This window comes from Apis laboriosa, unplaced genomic scaffold (assembly GCF_014066325.1).
Source record: "Apis laboriosa isolate Shangri-la unplaced genomic scaffold, ASM1406632v1 scaffold280_cov157, whole genome shotgun sequence".
Lineage (NCBI taxonomy): Eukaryota > Metazoa > Arthropoda > Insecta > Hymenoptera > Apidae > Apis > Apis laboriosa.
In genome coordinates this window covers 207,593-234,008 of record NW_025222640.1, presented here as the reverse complement: position 1 = coordinate 234,008, position 26,416 = coordinate 207,593, and the positions used below count along the sequence as shown (strand labels likewise).

The 26,416-nt window shown below is 39.0% G+C and overlaps 1 protein-coding gene across 9 annotated transcripts in view; it reads right to left on the bottom strand.

Annotated features, from left to right (window-relative positions):
* The window catches only part of LOC122714105, a 221,895-nt gene that overhangs the window by 14,666 nt on the left and 180,813 nt on the right, over window positions 1-26,416 (bottom strand). For 8 of the 9 annotated variants that reach the window (XM_043935137.1, XM_043935136.1, XM_043935139.1 and 5 more), the window contains 6 exons: window positions 24,336-25,360; window positions 21,692-21,789; window positions 20,866-20,984; window positions 13,195-13,363; window positions 12,450-12,619; window positions 1,131-1,241 (listed from right to left, as the gene is read on the bottom strand). In XM_043935137.1, the coding sequence (XP_043791072.1) occupies window positions 1,141-1,241; window positions 12,450-12,619; window positions 13,195-13,363; window positions 20,866-20,984; window positions 21,692-21,789; window positions 24,336-25,360 (1,682 nt within the window). In that variant the 3' untranslated portion in view covers window positions 1,131-1,140. Of the gene's footprint in view, window positions 1-1,130; window positions 1,242-12,449; window positions 12,620-13,189; window positions 13,364-20,865; window positions 20,985-21,691; window positions 21,790-24,335; window positions 25,361-26,416 lie in introns of those variants that run through there. The other variant, XM_043935143.1, reaches the window with a different exon arrangement.

Here is a 26,416-nt window from a genome sequence, read left to right as displayed (position 1 = left end):
GAAATTTAGTGAAGAACAAAGCGGAAAATCCGGCGCGTTAAAGATAAAGAGCTAAGCGGAGGAGAAGGAGGGGGACGAAAAGAAAGATCATAAAACGGAAGGTAGGGATGCTGGGGGGAGGGAGGGTGAAAAGGGTGAAAATAGTGGAAAAAGGAGGAGCGGCTTTGCAGATAAAAAAAAATGGAGGGAGGAGTGGGAAGGAACAGAGTTGCTAGAAGGGTGCGCTAAACCCGAGGGAAACGGGCCGGGAAAAGCGCATCGGGCAAAAAACCTCGAAGAGAAAACAGAGAAAATGGAGGAGGAAGAGAGGAGCAAGGAAAGTTGACAGAAATGAAGGAAGAAAGCTGGTGGAAGGACACCGAATGGGTCCCAATCGCAAACAAACCTTTCTCGTTTTTTAAGGAAGGGGTGGAAAAAAAAAGAAAAGAAAAGAAAAGAGAAGAGAAAAAGCGAAGGGAAAACAGAGTAACCGTGCACTGGGGAAAAAAAATTGGAGGAAATAAGACGGTAGTCGAAAAAAAGAGTAAACAAAAGAGTTCTACTGGACTAAAAATAACGGAGAAACGGGGACGACAAAAAGAATAAATGGGAAACGAAGAAACAGAGGAGGAGTCAAGAAACACGACTGTTGCGGATACACGGTGTTCAAACAGGGATTCTCGAATCTCTGGTGGAAACGATTTAACCGACGCCAGGGATATATTAATAATTATACGGATAGACAAACTTTTCGACGAGGGGCGCAATGACACCGCCCCATCTTTATTACTCCAGTTAGAGGGGAAAACGGTTATTATACGATCGACGAAGATCGTGTTTCCATGGAGTTTCCGTCGACACCGTTTACGTTCGTCGATTCGAAACGAGATCCCGGTATCTCGATCCTGTTAAGATCTTTCTTCTACTTTCCGGAAACGAAAACGTTCCAAATTGGAAATCGTAATCGAGCTTTCGCGGTAAACGTTTCGGTCTTTCGATCGATTCGTTCCTTCGAGAACGAGATTGTTCGCCGTGATAACAATTCGCGGTTTGTAAACTATATTTAACGGGTTAAAAATCAGGTGTCGTCGAAATGTTATGGAAACGTTGATCGATTTTTAACGATCCGGGGAAACGAACGATCGACTCACCTTAGTATTGTCATCTGGAAAAAACGTAGCTCATCGTTAAGTGAATTAGCCACAGGTTGAGGAACGCCCTGGAGACCCCGTTGCCGTCGTGCACCGCGGCCGGCAACTCCCCTGCAACCAAAAGAGGAAGGAAATTAAATTAAGTAACCCTGCTTGCGAACGTTTCGCTCGTTTGTTTCACTTCCTTGAATCGCTTCCTTCGACTTCATCTCTTTCCATTTCGAACAGTAAAAATAAAAATTCTCCATTCCCTTTCCTAATCGCGTTAATAATCCATACTCTAGAAAAGAAAAGAAACTATTTCTCAAATATTCTCAAGATTTTTAAAAAAAAAACCTCCCTACCTGTCGAAGCATCGGAAGAAATTATCCCTCAGATATATCAACATCACAGAGTACATTCGAAGCTCTCTCTCCTCTCTCGCGAAAGTATCAACTCCCTCGTAAATTAATCAATATCAGAATCCAGGCGTCGAAATATAGGCATTTTCAACGAAGCCTCGCAATATCACCCCTCCCCCCATAAATCCACAGGTATCGAGGAAGCCGATCGATCGAAGCCAAGTCGCCGATTTCGAATTTTCAACGGCGGAAACTCGTGAGAACGATCAATGGAGCAGGAGGGGAGGGAGGGAGGGGGTTGGCGAGCGCTCTTCGTTCGAGAGAAGCCGCGATATCATGGACTCGCGTAAATCAACACGGTCGAATATATATTATTTTTTCCGCGTAAAGCGTGGGGGTGGAGAAGGGGGCTGCCCGTGCCGCCGACAAGAACACATTTGTCATTTCATTAATGGTTGTTCCGTTCTATAGGTTTTCTGTCAGGCACACCCCGCCACAGCTTGACGTATTTTGGTGGCGTCCGTTTAATCGCTCTTCGACCGAGTTACGTTTCCTGGATAATAGTTGGGGGAGGGAGGGAGGACTCTCTCTCTCTCTCTCGTGAAATTAGACGCTCCTTATTAATGGATTTTCCACCGTGGGCCTATCTCATCTCTCTGTTTATCTCTTAACTCCCTCTCTTCTCTTGCTTGCTCGTTCGTTCGTAACGCGAGATGCGTCTTCGAGGGAAAGTTTGGTCCTCGAGTGTTATCACGGAGAATGGAATGGTGTACGAGTCGGTTCGTTTATCTTAGAGAAATTTTCTTCTGGGGAAGTTTCGAAAATTCATAAATATGTATTGATGTTTCTTTTTTTATGTTTATATGGAGCATTGAGAAAGCATAGAAAAATAGTTATCTTTTGAAACTATGGATTATCGATCATTAGAATACCTCAGAGACAGAGTCTGATAGAAAATGTACTTCCTCTGATGATCTATTTCAAAGATTATCCCTTCTCTTTACGAAAAATCGATCAAATTTGTGTCCAAATATTCAGTGTTACTTGATAGAATATATTCAAATATATTCAATTTCGAATGCTAATTAAAAAGGGTTAATGCACGATCGAAGGTTATCAATTAATTAGTAATTAATCTTCGATTTTTCGTCGTTGAAAAATTAGGTTTAAGATCAGGGCGAATGAAATCTGGGATAATCATTTCAATGCTCTTCTTCCAACGAATAACATCTTTCTCTTTTCGTTCTTCTTTGTGTTGAGAATTTTTCATCTCGGTGTCTCCACGTGTCTGACGTGTCGCCGCACACTTTCATCAGGACCATCTTCAATCTTTCTTACACGTTCTCAACGTATCATCCTTATGGTTTCCTTCTGGAATTCTTTCTCTTCCGACGTCTCATTGGCCGCTTTGATCTTTCAATTTTTACCCATCTCTGTGACTGTCCTTCCAAGTTTGAGATTTATCCTTTCGATTTATATTTGTTTTATCCTCTCTGACCCCTCCCCATCCTTCTCCATTTCTGCATCTTTGCGTTTCTCTTGTCTCAACTACTTTCCAGCGCTTTTTTAAAACATTTCCTTCCACCACGCTCCTCTTGGCCCTTTTTAAATCTGTCACTCGAGCACTCTTCTCTCAATCTCACTCGAAATTAAATTGTTAAAACAAGAATCTCATTTACTGTTCTTAATTTACATTCATACATAGAGGAAAAGAAATCCATTATTTCTATTATTGCATATAAATTTTTAAATATTGATCCAAAACACAATTTTCCTCTTGAGTTCTTTCTCATCTAGCGATTTCTTTTTCAAATTTATTTTTCTACAAATAATTTACAAGTTTTGAATTACACATAAGAAATAATGGATCTCTTCCTTCCCAACGTCGTTCATTCATTTTCCACCTTTCTCTTTTTACTCTTTTCGAAATTCAAAAAGCAATAAAATTTAACGGGCAAATATACTGCGTACAATTTCAATATATCCCTCGCCACGAGGATCAAACAATCAATAGAATATTTAATAAATCATCGAAGCGGTAATAAACCAGCTAATTAACGCGGCTATCGCGCGGAAATTTGATGAAATTCCCCCCGTCGAGATTATTTCGAGATCGAGTTTCGATAAATAGCCGGGCAGGCAGTGACGTATATTTTTCGATATGGAATTCGTATGAAAATTATCGAATTATTCAGTCGTCACGATTCACTTTCGTTTCCGCTGTTCGGAAGACGGAAAAACAGATCGATTTCTCTCGATTCGTGGCAATTAACCGCGGTGAATGGCACTCTAATCAATAGACAACGAGGATTCACAATGGCCAATGTATTCATGGCTCGATTGTTTCGATTCAAACCACTCGGATACGTTTCCTGGCCTCGTGGACGCGCGGGTGCACGCTAGCAGAACTTCCTATTGCCCACTTCCTGCCGCCAGAGAATTCCAATCTCCGACTGGTCTCTCTCGCCGCCTCACATCCTCCTCCTCTTCTTCTTCTCGAATTTTCATATTTATGCGAGACGCGGAAATTAGAATTTTCGTTGCGCTTTTAAAAAAATAGTCGTTCGGATTCGAATCGAAGCATTCAATTATTTTGTGGACAGTGATCGAGGAAGAAGCAAAGGAAGAAACGTTGTTTGGACGAAGTATCGGACAACGAAGAAAAGGAATATTATTTCTACGTGTCAAAAACGATCAACACCTTTTCCTTCTCTGAAACACCTCTTCTCTAAACCACGTCCCACGCATGTATAATTTTTTCGGTAACACACAGGCCAACCTTTCTTTGCCCGTCTTAAAGTCGTTTGGTTAACTTCCGCGCGATGATACAAGCAAGTCTCAACTCCCTGTCCCATGTTCCTTGTTTCCATCCCTCGAAACCATTTCGTCGTCCTTCGAGTGTGTACCACCACCGTCTTCTTCCTTTATTCGAAAAGTTTGCAGCCCAGGCGCAGTTTCTTTGCCACTCTTCACCCGCTGCTACGTGCACCACTCCCGAGTTTTACTTCACTTTTCCGGCATTACGAGCAGTTTGTTGTTTGTCCGCCTTTGCCTTCTCCAAGTCCCCCCCTCCCTCCTCCCAGCTGCCGAGTTTTACTTCGCGCTAGTTTGTCGGCTTTTGTTACCGCGACGAATACTTCCTTTTATTTCAGTTCACGGACTTTCTTTACGCGCGATTCTCTTTAGAAGGGGGGGAGGAAGGGGTCAAAGAATCAACGTGCGCGTACATATTTATGAGTATCACTCCATTCTTCATTCCGATATTACGAGAAATTAAATTGAAAATGACCCTTAATTCTTGATCCCTTTACGATAAATTAACAATAGGTCGATCTTTGTTGTTATATAATTATGCATCCTTTTAAAGATAAGATATATAAATATAAATGTTTCGATGAAAATTTTCATTGGAAATATAAATATTTTATATTTCTCTCGATTTTTTACGCGTGTATTTTTTCTACATCCTTTCTTTCTCCCTCTTTTTCTCTCTTCTTTCGACAAAAGATCGATGCGGGCGGTTTATCATAGGTGGAACGGTGATAAACTTGTTAGAAGGGGCGGGTATGGAGCGGAAGGTCGTAGGTCAGAGGGGCCGTTTCGCCTCATATGTGCCCACACTTCCTGGAGACGGAACCCTCGTTTTGGAATCACGCAGCGGAATTTACTATTGGTCACTTCCTGGCCTCGTAACTCTGATCTCGAAACTGTGCCGCAAAGAGATATAGCCTTCTCTCGCCTCCTCTCCTCTCTCTCTCTCTCTCTCTCTCTCTCTCTCTATCGATTTTATCGAATATCGAAGGATCCGAAGAGCCGAGAGGCCATCCCTCTCGAAACCTCTTTAGAAACTCAAATTTAAGGTTATTGTATTCATTGAAACAGAATGGAACGCTTCTAAATTCCTGTCTTGACTCTCTTCCTGTTTTCGAAAGAAAACATTTCATTTTTTTTTTTTTTTAGACGAACAAAAATTAAAAATAGTCCATTCGATTCTTCAGAATTTTCATTGTATATTTTCATTATATATTTATCTAATGTTACAAGCGAAGATGAAAGAAGATGAAAGAGAAATTTGTAAAAGAAATATATAATGATTTTTGGAAGAAAACTTTCAAAATAATTTCGTTTCCTCTCGAAATCATTGAAATTTTAATAGAAATCTAATATTAGAGAAAAAAATAACTCGATTTAATTCCATCCCCCATTTCCAAAATCAATTAATCCAAATTGAAAATACCTTCACGATCGATAAAAATACAACAACAATCGTTTACTTGCTAGGAAAAAAGCAAGATTCTCGAAGTAAATCCCAGAGACACGGTTTAATCAATCGGAACGTACAGAATTATCGAGACCCGATGGCGGTAACTTTAGATTCACGTCTACCCTTTCATTTATCTCGTGGCAAGAAAAAAATCAAGAAAGAGAAACTAGTAGATTAAGTCTACGACACGGCAGACGTTTCAACGACCAACGTCATTCGTGGACGACAGATTGTCATCCCCTTTCATCGCGTGGAATAAACAAGTGGAGACGAGTTTCTGATCGAACTTCCCTTTCCTCTTCTTTTCCATCCATTTTTTTCTCCCTCCTTTTTGTCTTATTATCGGATCCAAGGCACGTATCCAAGACGTCACAAGTTATCTCTTCATGTGACAACACCACTGTCTTGTGATCATTTCTTCCCCTTTCTGAACAACGTATATCCCTATTTCGTAATCGAATACGAGCAACGGTTCGATACGATTCTTCTTCTATTTCTTTTTTATCTCTTTTACTTTTTTTTATGGAATACAACAACGATGCTTGGATCTTGGTGGAATGAAACGACGAGCGAAACATGGACGTTTTATGAAGTGGACAATGGGCGATTCGTGATGATAGCTACGACGGTTTTTGCATAACGAAATCGAGAGCGTTGTGGAATTTTGATAAATGATCTTGGGGGATACAGTTTGTCAATTATTATTGGATTGACTGTTTAAATGACGCGCTCGAAATCAAACAACAATTAAACCTACAGGTTTCGACGTCGATTGTTGATCCGTTTTATTTGTTCAACGATTAATGGATTCGATACGATTGTTGATCGTTGGTGGGATATGCATATATATACTAATACTAATTTTATAATATTAATTTTGCGCATCCAAATGAAATTAACTTTATTCCAATATTTATTTTATTTACTTGAATTTTACTCTTACGAATCGAGGAACGATATTATTCGTGGAATAATTCGAATGGTTCTTACCAGGTATTGAAATTCAGTATCAAAAGATAAAATAGGTGATTCTTTTTTTTTTTTCTTTTTTTGAAAAAGAGATACAAAAAAAGGAATTTCTGTGTACCGAGTTATTATTAATAAGTAACGGTGATATCGGATATTATTATAATATCAAATTCTTGCATTATTTTCATCGAAACGCGCGGCCAATAATAATTTTATTTATTAATAAAATTCTTTCAAAGAGGAAAATTCACATATATATCGGTCCGCTCGAATCTTTTTACGCGCGTCGTTTACAACGAAGTCGATTCGAAACAAGCTTCGATTTCCGATTAATATTTTATTTTAATCCTCGTTCCTCTTTTCGCGAAGCAGCTCTTATTGCAACTCCTTCCCTTCCCGACTATCTACTTTTTCAACATGACATTTTTCAAATGGCTCTCATCAATTCCGCCTTCGTAAAACATTTTTCCTGTTCTTTGATAAAAATTGCACATCTTACTTTTTGAAAAGCTCTTATTAATTGTCTCAATTCGACCGATTTTTCCCTTTCAAAGTCAACTTCGTTAAGAAGTAACGATATATCCGCAAGGCAACTTCGAAGATACCGCTGCGAACGTTAAATAGAATAATATTTGTGGAAGAATATTGAAATTATATATTTAACGAAACGGCATAGTACACTTTCTTTCCTCTACTGAATTTTATTTGCTCGTGAAACTGTACACCAGTTGATTGTATATGTTGTTGCCTTTAAATAATTCATCGTAATATTTCCATTATATTCTTCATATTTCGTATATTATTTCAATCGATCTTAAAAGATTAGAAGGTATGCATTATCGATGTAATTCGAGGATTTTTCAAACATTCAGAAGAAACGATTGAATTTTCCTTAAATTGTCCATCATATCGTAGCATCAATAGATCGTTCAACGAGAATTTGCTTCGCATAAATTTTGATATTCCATCAACTAGTCCATTAACAGTATCGTAAAATCGCACGAACGATCGTTTACAGCTATGAAATCTCGAGATTTCAATAATGTTTTCGTCCAGAATCGATTCTGAAATCTTCGTGTAAAATTTTAATACCACGTGCTGCTCAAACTTCGAGTTGGATTTTTAAGGAATATTCCTCAAATATTTCATAAATTTGATTCTTTCGAGGGAGTAAATTTTGACTCGATACACGCATCTTCTCGATTTTATTCTAAACGAATTCTATTTTGTTTGAAGAAAGAACGATTGCATATATCTGGTGGAATATATTGCCTCGTAACGACAAGCTAATCATCACTGGAATCGCATTCAGACACGAATACTCATCGATTAAACGATTCGAGGTCAATTCGACGAGATCGGACCAATCAGTGATAAGATATAGAAATAACTCGAAGAAATAAGTATATAATTCGTCGGATAATATTCCATCAATATTTAATTATAATTTTATTATAATTTTATTATTACCGTAAATTTTTTCTCAAGTTCGTATAATAAATAATACAAAATTTTCTTTCCAAAATTCAACTTTTTTTTTAATCAATCTATCCCTTCACAACTTCACCACACCTAACATCTTCGTAAATTTGGATACAATTTACAACCATAACCCACCTTTCGAACAACTCTAGCATTTCCGTTTCGCGCTCTAACAACCAATTTCTCCCCCCACTCGATAATTAATTTTCTTACGCTGAGGGTGTGCGCTCGACTCGAATCCGGAATTGCTCTAATTCTCTAATTGCGCGAATTAACTTACGAGCTTTGAACAATTACGAAACTCCGGCGTTTGACGCGAGGAAAATTATAGACGCGTCCAAACCATTTCCACCATTGTCTCCGCGCTTACTTGTACACAACAACTTACGGTCACGCGTCAGTCATTAAGACGATGCACGGTTATTCATCGGTTCCTCTCTCTCTCTCTCTCTCTCTATCTTTCCTCGAGAAACCCCTTTGTGTACCGCTTTGAAAACGCGAAACGACGGCCGACTGCTCGGCGAAACGTTGAAAATTAACAAAGAGACCCGTGAAACGCGATTAATCGCGGGTAAATATTCCCCCTGCCAAAATCGCAACTAGGGTAGGAGGTGTCTAATTCGATGGAGACGATTCGAAGATGAAAACTGATACGGGAGGATGACGTTTCAGCGTTGGAAATCGTCGAGCAAAGCTTGTTACGCTTATTACGTACCAGTGTAACTTTGTTTCAAAATAACACGATTTTGTGGAATCAATGGGATTTTTCTGTTGAGAGAGTATTTGGGAATGGATGTTGAAGATGTGAAGGAAGAATCGATTAAACGAATGAAATTTTTGGTATATCAACAACAACCTGAGGAAGTTGAAGGTAAGAATGTGGAGTGGATTTTCTTAAATATCAGATAATTGAGCTATAATTAATTCATACGGATTATAATTCTTCCATTAGAAAAACAGAACATCCCCTCTTTTCGTCACTATTCCTCTGTTTTTTCTTTCTTCGAGGAAAATATCGCGCGAAAAAAAATAGATGAATATCAAAGAAATAGTAGAAATTCTCAATAGTTTCTAATTTTTTGAAAAAAAAAGGATAATATTCCATTTCTCGAAATAGAATAATAAAACAAAGTGCTCATTTATCAACCAAAGAGAACATAAGAATCATCCGAGAAGAAACCACGAATAGACACAATCGTAAAAACAAGAACACGGTCGACATCGTCGTCGAGATCCCCAGAAAGAAAGAAAGAAAGAAAGAAAGAAAGAAAAAGGGAAAAGAAGAAGAAGAAGAAGAAGAAGAAGGAAAAAGAGCGACAATATGTTCTTTCCACATCGTGAGAAGTCACGTGAAGTTCAACGCGACGCTCTCTTCGACATTGTATACGGGATTCGCGTTTTCAGGATGAAAGGAGATGAAAGCCGCCGCGAGAAAGCGCTTTTTCGTCAGAAATCCTCCCCGCTTTTAGGAGACGAGAAAGAAGTAGCCTGTCCCCGTTCGATTGTGTGCAATCGCAGACACAACAGACGTTTATGCTCCCTCGAAAGAGACCTGTCCCTCTTGTCGAGATGCCAGCTCCACTTTTTATTCCGGATTCCAGTGATCGTGGCAAAAAGATGTACGCCAACCTCGATTGTCCGATAGAGGGGGGGGGGGAAGGGGAATGAGTCAACGATTGTGCCGATACAACGACAAATAAGTGATTTTTCTTCTGGGATTGTCATTTTTTCAAAATTCGTAATTGTAAATGTACTCACTGAATTCTTTTGTTAATTATTTTTCAATGAAAAAAAGCTTCTGTTGAGAGATTCTTTTTTGAGATTAATATATCAACGATCTTGAAGTAAATCTTCACAGGGATTGATATCTTGTTTGCCAATTTATTCGATCCTCCATTTCTTTATTTAAAGATTCACTATTAATTATTTACACGATATTAATTTATTATTTAATAAGCGATATAATTTTCGTACGAGGAGCAGAGAGAAACACGAACCGTTCCGCTCCGTGTCTGGAAAGCGACTTAAATCAATATTTCGGATATCAATAACAATGTTATTGAATGCCAGTTACCAGTTCAACATTCATAATATTATTCGTATTATACGCGACGTAAGAATAATATTAGGACACGAGATTTCAAAATTAGATTCAATTTTCTCTCGCTAATTTAATAACAATATTATTTTTTTTCTATTGTTATTAAAGAAAATCAAGAGTCATTTTTTAACATTTATATATCTATAAACTATAATAAATTAAACGAGAGAATGGATGGAATCTAATAATAATTTTTACGCCGCTTAATATTATAAAAACTTATTAACAAAATATATCGATCTTTGTAAAACTTTTTTATTATTATATCAACCTCGAAATCAATTTATCGATTAATCTACTCACGTCTCAAACGTTACGCTCTATCGCGTATAAAAATCTTCACTTCATGGAACAGGAAAGATTCCTAAACCCTCGATCCAGTCCTTTTTCACCCAAAATGATCCAACCAAGTTTTTTCCCACGATTTCTCCTCGATCTCAACAAACATCCACCGATTCATTCATTTCTCCCACACATTTCTCTCGTAATACAGATTAACCGACAGCGAGGACGATTCAACTCTCGGCTGCAACGCGGATGCACGATCGTTAAGGGCGACGTTGACGTAAGTTTCATGAAAATGGAAACGTTGTCGGCCTAATGTTCGAGTCTCGATGTTCTGAAACGTGAAAGAGGAAAGAGAGGGAGAGAGATAAATAGAGAAAAAAAAGAAAGCTTCAACTAGGAAAAGCCACAGCAGTGGTGGAGAATGGGAACAGAGAAACGGCGTTATCGTGCTGCCTATTTTTTTTTTCTTTTCCTCCATTTGCAAACCTTATCCAAGGTACTTCGAGATCATTGTTCGTGACTGTGCCGGCTCACTTCTGATGCTTCCTCACCCAGGGCTCGGCCATAAGAACACCGATCCACTCGGACGGGCATAATAAGGTGCTCGTCGAGAAGATGGACGATCCACTGGCACGGTATTCACGATGGAGTGTGCCACTCTCTATTCTGCTGAGAAAGAAAGAAACAAAGAGAGAAAGAAAGAAACAAAGAAAGAAAGAAAGAAAGAAAGAAAAAACCGTGGGACGTCCAAAGTATCGAGAGAAATGAATTTTGATCGAGATTAACGTTAATATTAAATAGAATGTTAACTCTTCGAAGGAATTTCAATAATTCGATGGACCCAGCGAGATGACACGATTGGAAAAGGTATGTATTTTCTCTCCCAGGAAAAGCTAAAAATGATTAACAATTGTTATTGGAGAACACGAATTCCAATATTGAATTATTACCAAAAATTCTTCTCCTCTTAAGAAATTAGAAGATATATTTGAGAATAAAACGAGTCGAAAATTACCTTCGAGAGAGTACTTTAAATGGACATTGCGTGTCCGTCCGTTGTAATTTTCCTAAATGGAAAATTATTCTCGATTATCTAAAATTTTAAGAATGAATTCTCTCACCTTTGCGTGGTCTTTTTTCATCGATTTACGATACCGCAGCGATCTTGTCGAATTTCTTCCTTTCGTCTTATCCCAAAAGATCGAAGACATGGCCGATTAGACACCGCGAAAAAAGTTCAATCGACCGCGATCTTCAAACAACGTGTTTCGATTTCTCGAACGGATGTTCTCGAATGTCGCGAAACGAGAAGCCTTTCCTCGCGCTCCTCCTTTCTCCTTTCAGGATTTACACCCCGGTTTCACCATGTTTTCGATACATCTGGTAAGCGCATTATCGGATAAAGAAAGGTCTTTTATCTAAGCGCCTAGTTTCCGGCGGGGAACGTGTCGCCACGTGGCTGATGCTTCGTTTATTTCACCTGGTTTTATACGCGTCTCGAAGAAAAGAATTTCTCCCTTGGACATTCGAGACTTTTCGATGTATATAAGGCTTATAGGCTTATGAGCGGATTCGATTCAACAGGATGGAAGAATCTGGTTTAAATATTTTCTCTGATATCTTTCGATTTTTCTTTGTATTCTCTCATAGACGCTTTCAAAAATTCATCGTCGCGTGTTCAAATCTCGTAATTCAATTAACAAATTAATTATTAAAAAGTTTCGAATCGAAATTTTAAATCTTTTGCGATTGATTCAATCTTACACTCAAACGAAAAACATCGTTTCAATAATAAATCTATTTCAAAGAGAAAAATTGTCTAAATCATTAGAAATAGAGATGAAAATGAGATAGATAAAAGGAAAAAAACTCACCATTGAGCACGTGTACCGCGATGGTCGTTTTAGCCTTTTCCGGAGCCGTGGGCCCTCTTACCACGCAGCTGTAGTTTCCGGCGTGTCTTGGGCTGGCCCTCTCCACGATCAGGGTGCTGACGATCACGAGGACTTCCTTGCCAGCCAAAATCTCCGTCGTCCTGTTTTCACTGGAAAAAAGAAAGCAAACGTTCGATCGTAATTTCTATCCCATTGATTATGCTCAAAGGAAAAGAGCGAGAGATCGACAGAAAACAACAAGTCTCGAGCAATTCTTTCAAGTATTTTTTTCTAGTTTGTGCGATAGTTAATTTAAGTAACACTAGAGAATAAATAAGAAGAAAAGGTCATAACGTTTAATGAGATTGCTATAATACTGGTATAATACTGGACGAGACTGAATTATTGTTTCGTTCCACCCTTCTTTTTTTTTTCTTTTTTGAGCTCTCTTGAGGTTGCAGAAATTAAGATTTTAACCTGCTTGTTTGAACTTTATACAAGAGAACTGGAGCGGGAAATAAGTTTAACCTTCTTCTCGTTTCCACGCTGGTTGCATGGTCACATATTTAAAATTTTAAAATTTATTTCTCATCGGAAGTTGAGGATAAAAGAATTTACGAATTTTAATTTTTATAATATATCGTAAAATTAAAGGATCAAATTGAGAAAAAAAGATTAATAAACTTGAATGAAATTTTCTTCCCATTTATTATATATTATATCTTGTAGCAATTACAAACCTTACCTAACGTCCTCGGTAAGCGTTTCATCCCCTCTGGTCCAAATGACGGATTCCTTCAGGGACTCGATCACGTCCCTGGCTTCGCATCTAAGCTTCAGTGCGCTTCCTGCCTTTAGATGCCTCTCCTTGGACACCGCTCGACCGGAATCGTCCGTTATTGTCAATTCCGGCGCTGAAATCGAGAACACACCCTCTACAATATTACTCGCCCTCCATATCCCTCCATCTCTAAAAAACACGTATAGAATTTTTCTATGGGAAGAGAAGTAAAGAAACGAAAAAAATTAATCATCCTCGAAAATATCAAAGACAAACGCACGAGAGAATATATTCTTTTCATCGCTTTTGTTTTGTAGAGAAACACACATATATATATATATATATTTACGTATATATTTTACACGTTCGAAAAAAATTAATTATCCTCGAAGAATATTAAAGACAAACATGTACACAATTTTTCTTCTTCTTCGAAAAAAAAAAAAAAAAGAAAAAAGAAAGAAATTAATTATTGTCGAAGATATTAAAGACAAACACACGAGAACGTACAATATTCTTCTTATTCTTTCATCCCTGCGAAATACACAATTATACACGTTCGATAAAAAGAGAGAGAGAGATAGAAAAAAATTTAATTTCCCTCAAAGATATTAAAGACAAACAGGCACGAAATTCTCAAGAGCTCGACAATTATCGCCACCAGTGATAACGGCACGTTTTCCGTATTTCCAACCGCGAAATTAAACTTTCAAAGAGGCTCGCTAAGGGTACGATTACGCGAGGAAGAGGGGTTGAATTACATCCCAGGCGAAATGTATTCATAATTAACAGTCGTAAAACGGAGGACTCGTTCGTGACCCGGCCCGACTAATTTACATCGTATAATTAAAGCAATCCGCGAAATCTGGCCGCTCTATTAACGAAACGTTCGAACATGGACAAGGAAATCGGTTATTAAAAACTGGGGCCACTCGACCGAACCCGCTCTTATCCGAGCTTTTTCCGGATATTCTGTCAGAGACAGGGTGATTTTCTTCGGACGTACGAAGCTTGAGGAATTATCGAGACTGCTCGAGAGACTAGGTGCAAATGGAGACGAGATCATACGAATTAAGTGAAAAGAAATGAGGAAATTGTAAAGTTTGAAGATCGTAAGTGGCAAACGGTTTTATTAGATTTCGCACGATTGATGATTCTCGTTTTGGATCGTTTTTGGAAAGGTAATTGGGCAAGTTGCTACGAAATATTCTCGATTCAAGAACGAATTCTTTTTAAGGAATGTAATAAGGGGAAAGAATTTTGCATGCGTATTTCATTTTTCAGTGTTTTATAATTTTTTTTCTTTTCTGTATTTGTCGAAGAGTTGATAAATGTTAATCTATTTTTATTTTTAATATTGCATTGAATATATCTTCGACACGTTATTTTCGAATTTATGGCTAATTTTTTGTGTATGATTAATACATATTACATATGTATATGAATAAATAACACGAATATCGTACGTTACTGATAACCCTCATTATACGTAAAAATATTCTTTCAAATAGGATGTTTTACTCTAACTCATTTTGCATAATTTGTTTAATTATATTTACATATACACGCATTTTCATCCATCTCTATATTACATATTATATAGTTTATCAGTGTCATATATATTTCAAAATATAATATTTTACATTTATGATAAAGGAAATTAACATTTATTTTACTCAATGTTAAATTTTATACAGATATTCCACTGCATTTTAGCAATCAAGCTATTTAAAAAACAAAAATAAATAAATATAAATGTGCTCAATAAATATAAATATAAACATAATAATCAAAATATTCAACTCGATAAAGAAATTATCAATTTACGATTTAACATATTTTCACTTCTTAATTTTTTCTCTATTCTTAATTTCACACATCCTTCCACCCTTCTTTTCCTCCATCTTGTTCAAAATAATCACGATCACTATCGGGGGAACAATTTCAACGAGAACGTTGTTCGCCAAGTTCGTTTCGAGACAACTGCTAGGACGCGACGAAACGACAGTTTCGACTTTATCAACGACAACAGTCACCAGGATATATATATATATATAGAATAGGAGGAATTTAAGGATATACCAAGGATAGTGGAGGCCACTTCTTGCGGTTACTTCTTCCGGCACGGATTTCGTATGATTCAACGATTCTCCTAGCTGGATGACCAATGTTCTACTCGCTCGAACGAGAAAAAGATACGACGCCGCCTCGTGATGTATCGACAAAACGAGAAAACCGAGAAAGCGCGATGCTCGAAACTCGGTCGCGAATGAAAAGACGACAAGAAATCAACCGGGCTGTCTGAATCTCTCGCAGTGTCGTCTGTAATAATTCAACAGCGACTTTTTTCTTTTTTTTTTTTTTTTACCGGAAGTTTGACGGAAAAGAAATTTCTGCGCTGTGAATTCTATGGGTTTTTCTCGTCGAAGAGATTAATATTAAAAAAAAAAAAAAAAAGAAGAAGAAGAAAAGAAAAATAAGAAGAAAATATACAAAGAGTATGCAGTTTTTCGGATTGTTAAGCGCATCTCCGTTATTGGAGCTCGAAACGTATGGTGTTGCGTCGAGGGAGGACAAAGGGTTTTGTACGCGAAAACTGAAATTTTATTTCGAACAAACAAACTGCAACGAGTTTTCACGCGAGGCTTTTTCGTGTCGTAACGGGTGTGATTGATAAAATTTTTATAAGAAAGAAGAACGAACGAGTTTTCGAAGTGATGATTGATCAGATGAAGGGAATACGAGTTAAAAATATGTAAGAGAATAGAACATGTTTGGAAAAGACGATAGAATATAAATAAAAGAACTGAAAATCTGGATCAAGGACCTATTAAATTTTAAATTTACAGAAGAACTTTGAAATTGAGTTATTTTATGATTCTACCACGATATTTTATATCGATCAGTTCCATCTTAAAAAAAAAAAGAAGAAAAAAAGAATATCTAACAGAACGAATCAGACATTTAATCGAACAGCCTTTCAAATTCCATCATCAACGTATCTCTCGGATATCTCTTAAATATCTCTTGTCATATCTCTCAAGCCCAAAATATCGACCTACGATATATCCCAATCCCTCAATAATTTAATTTCAAAATTAAATCAATCCCATGTTCCACCAAATTAAAAACACTCGGTCCAGATACATTTCCCCCGGGGATTCGCCCTAAAATGGGCCGATCAATCTTTCACAATATCCCATAGTATTCCCGCCTTAAGTTTTCAATTTATATGCAGGCCCGCGTTAGCGAGGAATATCGAGCGCGACAGATCCACCCACTCTAGGCGCTGGGACTCGTGAACGCCTTTCGATCCCTCCTTCCTCTCGAAACTGCCAAGGAAGAATCCGCGAAACGTCCACGGTCGTCTGTCCTCGACAGGCCATCTCGTTTTCCAAAATTGCGCGCAACGCGTCGAGAACGGTTTTAAAAAATCGCCGCCCGTGGTTACATGGCGTCACAGGCGGAAATGGACGACGATCAAATGGGTGGCGATTCATCACGGCGGAAGGGAATCTCCTTCTTCGAGGCGGATAAATAAAATCGGAGTTATCGAAACACCGGATGGGATTCCACCATCATATCCAACCACGCGATTTCCATAATCTCCTCTTCTCGGGGTGAAAGAAGGATTAAAGTAGTACGGCGAAACTTTTTTATTTGAGAGGAGGATGATACTCGATGATGCTCGGGATATATTAGAGCGAAGAGCTCGAAATCGGAGTGTAAAAAGATCGGTGAAAAGTTTCTTGAGTGGATGAGGCTAGAAATTCTTCTTCTACTACTTTCCTCCATTTCGAGTGGAATATTAATATCGGTACGTGATATTATTTCTTTAGATATAATAAGAGAACAAGTATGAATATATTGGACGTTTTTGAAAATTTTAAAATCGATGTAACACGTTTACAATTATCTTTACATTTCTGATGATGAAATAGTAATCGATCATTTTCGTATCATCGTGACTCGAAGCACTTCGATAAATATTCTTTCTGTAAAGGAGAAAGAAAGCGGGTGATCTTTCAAAATTTCTAAATAAAATCCTCGCTTCTCTTTTTATTTCCAGTACAACGCGAAAATCCTCTTGTTCAATCTTGTGATTCCTTCGAAATTATGTCTTCGACAAAACGCTCTTTGTATTTTACTCCGTGCAAACACGATATCTACGCAGTAGTTAGGTATCGATAGAAATGGAGGAAGGATCCGGGCGGAATTCGCTGGAAAATTTAAGAGGAAGAAACGAAGAGGAAGGTTCGATCGATCGAACATTTATTTTTTCAAGCTTCTTCGCCGATGAATGATCGCGAGCACGATGGAAAGTGTCGAGAGAAAAAGTCTAAAAACTCATCTAGATCTTTCGACACACAAGTCAAAGGATGAAGAAACTATCATTTAAATTCCACGATGTTTATTTATTTGGATGGATTTTGATGAAAACTTTCAAATTCCTCTTGAATTTAGTTTATTATGTCCATAAGATCCGATTGTATTTCGAACTTATTATTGAAATTAAAAGTTTTCTGCATTGTTTTGCATCATTCTTGGTCTATTTCGCTTGTCTCGTTTAATTTATTTAATATTGAAAAATCTATCTATGCGATTCAAGCAATTTATCTTTCCACCAAGACACGATTTTTATTAAAAATATAGACTTAAATCTGGTATTATAAATTAACGAATGAGAATCATTCTGTGCTTTGTAAAATCTCCCGCTTCACAAATTATTTATCGAGTTTCTGCGAACGAAGCGAGAAAACACAAGCCAATGGAAAAGAGAGCATCCATTGAACACCAGTTACATCATTAATAAATTTTTCCACTGTTCAAATTTTTGGGAGGGTGGCTTAAAATAGTGGTTCTAAGTTATTATTCCTTCGTTTGTTACGAGACAAAGAGTTTCTCGCGGTACATTACCTACCTAGTTGGCCAGATAGAGACGCGGTTAAAAGCCTCCTCGTCGCAATTCGAGGCTCCTTTAATTAGTGGAGAGCTCGAAACGAGAGTTCCTCGTCGAAGAATCTCCTCCAATAGCACGTAGACGATCGAGTTTACTTTGCACCGATGATCACGATATTTTTAGCTTACCTCGTGCAAGTACGTGGATGCCGCGTAATTAAATTTCCGTGTAATTGTGAAGATGGACGCGAGAGAGAACCAGGGATGGATTTTCACGGAGGGAATCGTCGTCGAAGGGATCGAAGAAACGGAGAAATTCGTCGAATAGTCGATGACGAAGTGACAATGACCGGTTGGAGAGGCGGATATTCATCAATATTGAATGTAATTTTAAATAAATTTAATCCAGGGTTTCACGGGGGATTCAACGGGGAATGAATATTCATTGCCGCTATTGATGAACGTCGTGTTTCATTTATGCGCTCTATACGTCATTTCTCCTTGTCCGATCGAATAATCGATTATCAACGTATTGTTTTCTTATTCCATTTATGCTTATGCTGTTTTGCTACTATAGAGAACTCTGTGTACTTATATACGCGTTCCAAGTATTCTCTTTATTAAAATATTTCGCGTGTTAAATTTTCTTCGCGATCCTATCTATCGTTCCTGGTGTTATTTCTTATAAGTTGTTAACAATTTAACTATCCGTCTGTACGGCTGTCTGCTTATGCTTATTCTATTTGGCTTCACTGTCTTATTTAGACTGACTGATTTTATTTCTACGATTATGACTCCATTATCCAACCTGATTCGTTATTACCTTGGAATATTTTGTACGTCGAGGAAAATGGAACAATTTTATGGAAAATGGAACAATGCTCAAAGAAAGTCAGTGTACGCCCAGTGGAGTGCAACTCTGGAAGAATTCGTGACGAGGAGGATGCACGGATGTAATAAAGGATTTAATAAATCTCCGATAGCGAAAACAGATCGCAAATATCGTCGTCGCAGCTCTTGGCCAGCTAACAAATGGACCCGTGGATGAACGTGTATCAATCATCGCATTAATCGCATCGATGATCGATCACCGCGCAACGGTGACGCCTCTGCACGATGGTCGCGCTTTCCAGAGAAGTCGTTCCCTCGTAACTACTGTTCTAACGTGACAAATACGCAATTTCGAGGAACACGGAAAGTGCAGCCATCGATACCGATCCACCATCCACGCTATCAATCGATCCGATTCATCCTCGTTTCTCATTCGATTCTGTTTTCCGCGAAAGAAATCCTTGGCAGTATTGCTGGTAAAATGCTATACTATTTTATTCAGAAACTGTTCAACTCTTCCCTTAGCGAATTTTTAGCTACTAGTTCTCTGATATACGTTTTCAATTTGTTTTCTTTGTTACGGAGATCGAATTATCTCACTGACGATCCTCTTGTCTTTCAATTTTATCTAACATCAAATATTAATTTATTAATTATATTATATTATTTATATTATCAATCAAATATTTATTTTCTCGAAATCGCACAGCGGATATCGATTTATAGTCCCCTTTCAACGAAACTCATTTAATCGATGCAATGAAACGAGTCATCCTATCATCCTCTCCCCCTCATCTCTCTTGGATATTTCTAACAGAGAAATTTCGGCGGGGAGAATGTTCGCTCCGGGGAGGAGAGCGTTAAAGAAATTCCAGCGGTGGAGGAGCAGAAGATCGTCGACAAAGTGCAACAGGGACGCCATCTGGTCGGCGACAGAGGGTGGAAGGGAGTGGTGTAACAATGTCAGTCTATCCGGGTTTGTTCTGCCCTACTTCGCCCTCGCGCCCCGGCTTTTGTTCACCGATGTGGCCCTCCCTCTTCGGATCAGATCAGATTACCGGCCACGAGCCGCTTTACCCGACGAAATGCGGGTTTCTATTGCACCGAATTGGCGACGTAAGGGGATTGGGAGAGGCGAGACCTGTCCTCTAACCCTTTCCAACCCTCGTTTCAAACCCCCTCCCTCTCTTCTCGCCCAGTTTCTTCGCCTTCCAACCACGCTTCCAACGGTGCTCTCCTGGACCAGCAACGAATCACCCTTCGGCTCCGACTCGGTCAAGCCACCCCCTCCTCTCAAGCCACCCAGAATGGGATTTTCCGCGTTGCAAACTCGCCACGATGGACGGAGAGCGCTTTCGTCGCTCTGGGGATGGAATTTGCAATTTTATTTATCCGTGCACGTGGTTTTGTTCATCTTTACCTTTGTTCCACGGGATGGACGGAGTGGATTGGACGAGAAGTGTTTTAATTATGTTGTGAAGAAAGATTCGTGGAGTAGAATATTAGGATTTGGAAGTCAATCTTTTTCTTAATATGGAAATATGACACGATGATCGTCAGAAAGAATAGATTCGATATATCCTTCCTTTCTGTGTATTGTATAGAAAGAAACACATAAACATTCTTCGTTCTTTCTTGAAATGAATGATATGATCAAACGCTGTTGCCTTCAACATCCACGATGATAAATAATTAACGAGCTTGAAAAAAATCTTCATTCCTTCTAAAACTTGATCACACAGAGATCGCAAAGATTCGAGGAGTAAAGCTACTATTTTTTTTAAAATACCAAATATCTATCGACGATCGTTAATACGATTTAAGGGAGCACCGTATCGATCCGCTGGAGGAAAATTCGAAACAATGGCGGTTAATCACGGATACAATTTCAAAAGAACCACTTACCCGTGACGATGACGTTGATCGTTTTAACCAGCGGCGGATGCGTCGAGACTTGGCACTTGTATAAACCGGAATCCCGCGGGTTAGCGTATTGGATCTGTAATCTCCAATTGCTTGGATACCTGTAACAAAGGAGGAGAAAAAAAAAAGAGGAGAATTTCATTTCAGCGACGTCACGGTTCTCGAATGCGCTCACGATTTTTACCGTCGTATCAAAGCCGATTCGATCCTAGATATCCAAGGATATCGAACCGATGCGACTTTATGGCGTTTCGTGGCACGGAGATCGATCGAGATGGAACGGCGTCATGTCGATACCGATAAATGAATTCCAATCGAGCTTCCAAACTGTCGCGAAACTGCACTAATTTTGATTTGTTTCGATGTAAATATAAAATTCACGATGATTTTAAGAAATAATTTTTTTAAAAGCACACGAACATGGATGCTTGATTCAGTTTTTAACATATAATTATCCGTTTTATTTTAAACAATTATCGCGTTGTAAACGAATAATAAAATAAATATGCCAAATATTGATATTTAATATAATCGAATGCTTTCAGGAACAATTATACAAATGTATTTTTAATATTAAACTTTCGAATACAATACGAGGTAAATTAATTTTGTTTTCTCACGAGAGAATGATTCCAAATTAATTTCTTTATCAAATCTTAAGACTATCTACTACGTTTCCTAATTATTCACTAAAAATTCAATAAAAATCTGCTATTCAATTTAACTCTAATTAATTTACCTCTCTCCTTTTTAATTAACCAAAAAAAACACCACCAATAATCAAATCATCCATCGTGCCTCCACTTACCGGAAGTTGAGGCTGATCCTCTGATCCACGCTGTACGGTACCATGCCGACGGTGAGCAGACGAAACAAGTCTTTGCTAGGCTGCTGCACCCACGTCACCTGAATCACGACAGGGGAAATATCTCTCGTTATTGCCTCATAAATCACAGATTTCAACGAAAAGGCCGTTTTCTTATCTCGAAGGGAGGGGAGGAGAAAGAGAGAGAGAGAAAGAGAAAGAAAAGAAGCATTGTTTCTGAGGAGGCGGTCGTGGAATTAAGGGGAATCTCGTCGAAAGTTAATAATTTCACGACAAGGAATCGATGGAAGGAAGAAGACACTCGCAGAATCGGTCGCGAATGAATGCACACTGCAATTTCACGGTAAGCGTTCGAGAGAAAGACCGGCTTACGATCGCTCGCCCTCGCTTCCTTTCGATCGTCTTTTTCAACGAGACGACATCGGTTTTCTCTTCCTTTTTCTCTCCCCCCCCCTTTCTCTCCCGCCTCCCCTCTGTTTTACACCGTACGTGACGAGTGTAATAATAGAGGGATCCCGATGAAACGTCATCAAGTTTATCGAGCTTTATGTTTTTGGCTCGACGAAACTGGTTGAATTTAAATAGGGAGTTTATAGAAAGAGAAAAAATGTAATTGATCGAATTGTGCATTCAAATATTATAACAATATTCGAAACTAAGTTTCTAATTTCAATTTAAATATTCAAATCCTCGCGATCCTTGCTCGAATCGGATATTCGAAAAATTATCGAATATTAAAATGATCGAAATTAAATTAAATTGATTTTTTTTTGTACCCAGATTTTGGAATATCTTTGGTATATATTTCGACGACGAAACGAACTGAAATTTTTATCGCTGTCGTCAACTGTGAAACAATAATAAATTGACCGTGGGGCGACGTGATTTTCCTTCTGAAACCAATACGATTTCACGAGGCGCGGTCGATCAAACAACAACGGCCAGCATCGACGGCCAAACGTGTTATAAATATACTCGGTAATCGGTCCGCGGTTATTTCCATTTGTTACACCATTCCGTGAAAATACGGGGCGAAATTATATCCTATTAAACGAACAATGTTTTATGCAAATGTTCTATACGATCCCGAACTTGTTAATTAATCGACTGCGAATATGGGGGATATAATAAGCTCCCCAAGTGTTTCCCAATTCTTGATCGATATTGGCGGTATTGTTCGAAAAACATCTGTTTATCCTTCGTTCGAAGAAAATTATTAAACGGATTAAAAATAAAAATATCGTTAATATCGACTGGCCTTTTCTAATTGAAACGATAAAGAATATCCGATAATTTTTCGTATCCCTTAAAATGTAAATTTTAAAAAAAAAGGATCTTTGAACGTTTTATCATTAGAATATATTAGGATGCTTATATGCGAAATAAAATTTTTCTGAATATGAAATAAAGCTTAAACGGAGATTCGCTTTATTCTTCGAATATCATAACTCATACTCTACTTTGATTATTTCGCGTCACATCATTGTGTAAATTTTGTATATTTAAATTGTTTATGCGCGCAAGAAACATTAGTATAAAAATTAAATAAGTTTTTAACGCAGGATTTCTCTCTATCATAGTAGTAATAATAAATACTTTTCCGAAATGATATATTTTCTCTTTTTATTCAATTCTTATTAGCGTTTCTCCCGGTTTCCTCATCGCCTCGAGATCTTTTTATCGCGCGACACAGAGATCATAAGAATATAACAGGAGCAAGTTGCATTCGGTTTTTCGTTCCGTGAAATCGCCCATTCTATTTCGCAAATCGCATCACCCATCGCTGACATCTCGTAAAAAAAAAGCAACGATATAATAAAGAGAGGAACGGGGGCCTGAAGGGCAAAAGAGAGCGACAAAGGGTCGCGATATAGATAAATTTACGCCACGACAAAGCGAAACATTCTCCTATCAGAGTTTAATAAAATAGAAAAAAAAAGGGAGAGAAAATAAAATAGAAAAAAAAGGGAGAGGAAAAAAAAAAGAAAAAAAAAATAGAAAAAAACCGCAAATCGATGATCGAATTTCTACTACGCTGCGCGTGAGAAATATAGCGACATGTTTCTTTTTTTTTTTTTTTTTTTTTTGGAGATTTTTTTTCCAAATAACAAATCTACGCTTCCCTTTTTTCATTCGTTCTAGTTTCATTTCTATTTTTTCCTCTTCCCACTCTTCCCTTCTCGTTTTTTTTCTTTATCGAAATATTATTTCATTGAGATGATAAAAATAAAGTATATTTTTTTTTTTCATCGTCAATCTTCTTTTCTTCGTGACATAGAATAGAAGAAGCATACATTGACCGATTTAAAACGTAACGAGATCGTCGATTTATTGCTCCAAGCTTTATCAGTTGCATTCGAAGGAATCGAAAAATTTCGATATCCATGTTTCGGATGCTTTTATCGCGATCCATGGATATCGAACGGGGAATATTCACAATATTCGCGAGCACAAGCCGAACATTCACGATGAACTAACGTATTATATCTCTCCCAATTACCGTCACTTCCATAATACGCGCAAATACATTCAACAAACTCGACTATCAACAATTTAAAATCCCGTTATCCTCGAGACTCAAAAAAGGAAAGAAACAAGACAACAAGATGACAAAACAAAAAATTACCTCCTTATTACCAAGCATGCCGATCTTGCAATCCAACAGCATGGTGCTCCCTATCCTGGCAGTGATATTTATCTCCTGATCCCCATCTTCGAAATAGGGGCCAAATTTGCCGAACGCGCTGTCCACGCTCGGCAACACGAACTTCCTTCCATGGAGCGGCCTTTGGGTGCCGATTGTCGGGCCCACCTGATCACCCTCCATCTCGGTTTTGATCGACGGTTTTATCTCGTAGAACGCCTTCGTCGACTTGCCACCGGCCAACAGGAGATTGTTCACCGGCCTCGAATGATCCTTCCTCGGCTGTTCGTTGCCCCGCTGCCTGTCCACGACCTCCTCCACCTCCTCGACAACCGCAGGCACTTGGAACGAGATCGCCCTTACGTCCTCCACGTTCTTCCGCTCGATCGTCCCCGCCGTCGAGATCGTCTCGCGGATGGACACGGTCGTCAAGCCACCTCTCCGCCATTTGTCCACGTTAGACCCACCCAACGGACTCTCCCCGCGCTCCTCCACGTTCGACGGACCCTCGCCCTCCGCCTGGACACCGTCCAACCGGTCCACGACCCCCGAGCCAGTCGAGGAGCCGACACTCGACGCGATTTCCACTCGACTCGGCCGGGTCGACGCGACGAAATCCTTGCTCGCTTGCTGCACCCTGCCCCTGCTCCTCCCACCACTGTCGCCCTCCCCTGACCTCGCCTCTGACCCCAACGGATCGACGTTCTCCACGACCGCCACCGCGACGGATACCAGCAGGTCGCTTTGATCCCTCTGCAGTGATTCCACGACGCTTTCCTCGGATGATCGCGAGACGTTCGCCGGTTTCTCCGGGAGCGGCTGGGTAGTTTTGGCGGCAATTGGGGCCTCGTCGGTGGGGTCGTCAACGTAGCGTGCGCGGAGCGTGACCGCGGCCAGGTCATCGGCCACCGTTTCGTTCGCGGTCGCCTCGTCCTCTTGCACGCGTTGGTCCTCCTCGTCCACTACGGGGTGATTGATGCTGGGCTCGACGACACCGTTGCCAGCTTCTGAAGAGAAGAAGAAAGGAGGGCGGTCAGTAAAGGCAAATTTTGATTACTTTTGTTACACAACGAACATTCAGAGATCGCAAGGTTTGTTCGAAGTTTCTGTTAGAAGTTTCCTCTTTCAGGATCGATACATTCTTCTTGCGTATATGGAGAGGATGGAAGATCCTTTCGATTAAGTTAAGTGGACGGAGTACGGAGTATTGCATATTTAAATCGACCGCAGTCAAATATGCACGCTTGAGTGAGAGACGCTTTTGGGAATTGAAACGAGGAGAGGAGATGTCATCCATGATGCATCGATACGTGCCGAAATAATTAACGTATTAACGTATCAAGTTTCGAAACTCATTCCCAGATTCCACTTTCAAGAATCGATGCTTAAACTATTTTTTATAATAAAATATTTCCAAAAGGCAAACTCGATACCCGGCAATCTTAAAAATTCCGTATCCAATATACGTCGTTTCATACAACGTTCTTCCGCCAAAAGTGTTGCATCCGTTCCTTTAGAACGCGTGTTTCAGTCATCCATCGAAGAATGACGTTCCTGACGAAAGCGACATTCCTTCTTCCCGCGTTTCCATGAATATGTAACTTTGCCTGTGCGTGACTCGAGCGATAACAAGGAGAGGAGAAAGAGAAGGAGAGAATATATCGAAGCCCTCGGGCAACCCCGACTCTATACTTTCCACGAGACTTTCAACCGAGATACGCGTCATTTGTAATTTCACGTCGAAACGGATATCTCGCGAGACGGTCCACGACGAAGGCAGAGGGATGATATCTTTTTTTCCCTTATCTCGGCGAGCACGTACTCTCTCCTCCCTTAAATTTCTCTTTTGTTCGTATCCACGTTACGTGTATCTCCGTTCTTCGCCACGTTGTGCCTCGGTTGAATGAAAATTGTAATACGACTGTGACGCGTGGAATTAACGAGAGATACGCGGAAATGAGGGATTTAATGTACGCGATGAACGAGAGGAATTTATATTTATATATGAATAAGGATACGATGTGGCATCAATGTTTCAAACAGCATTAACAGAAATCATTAAA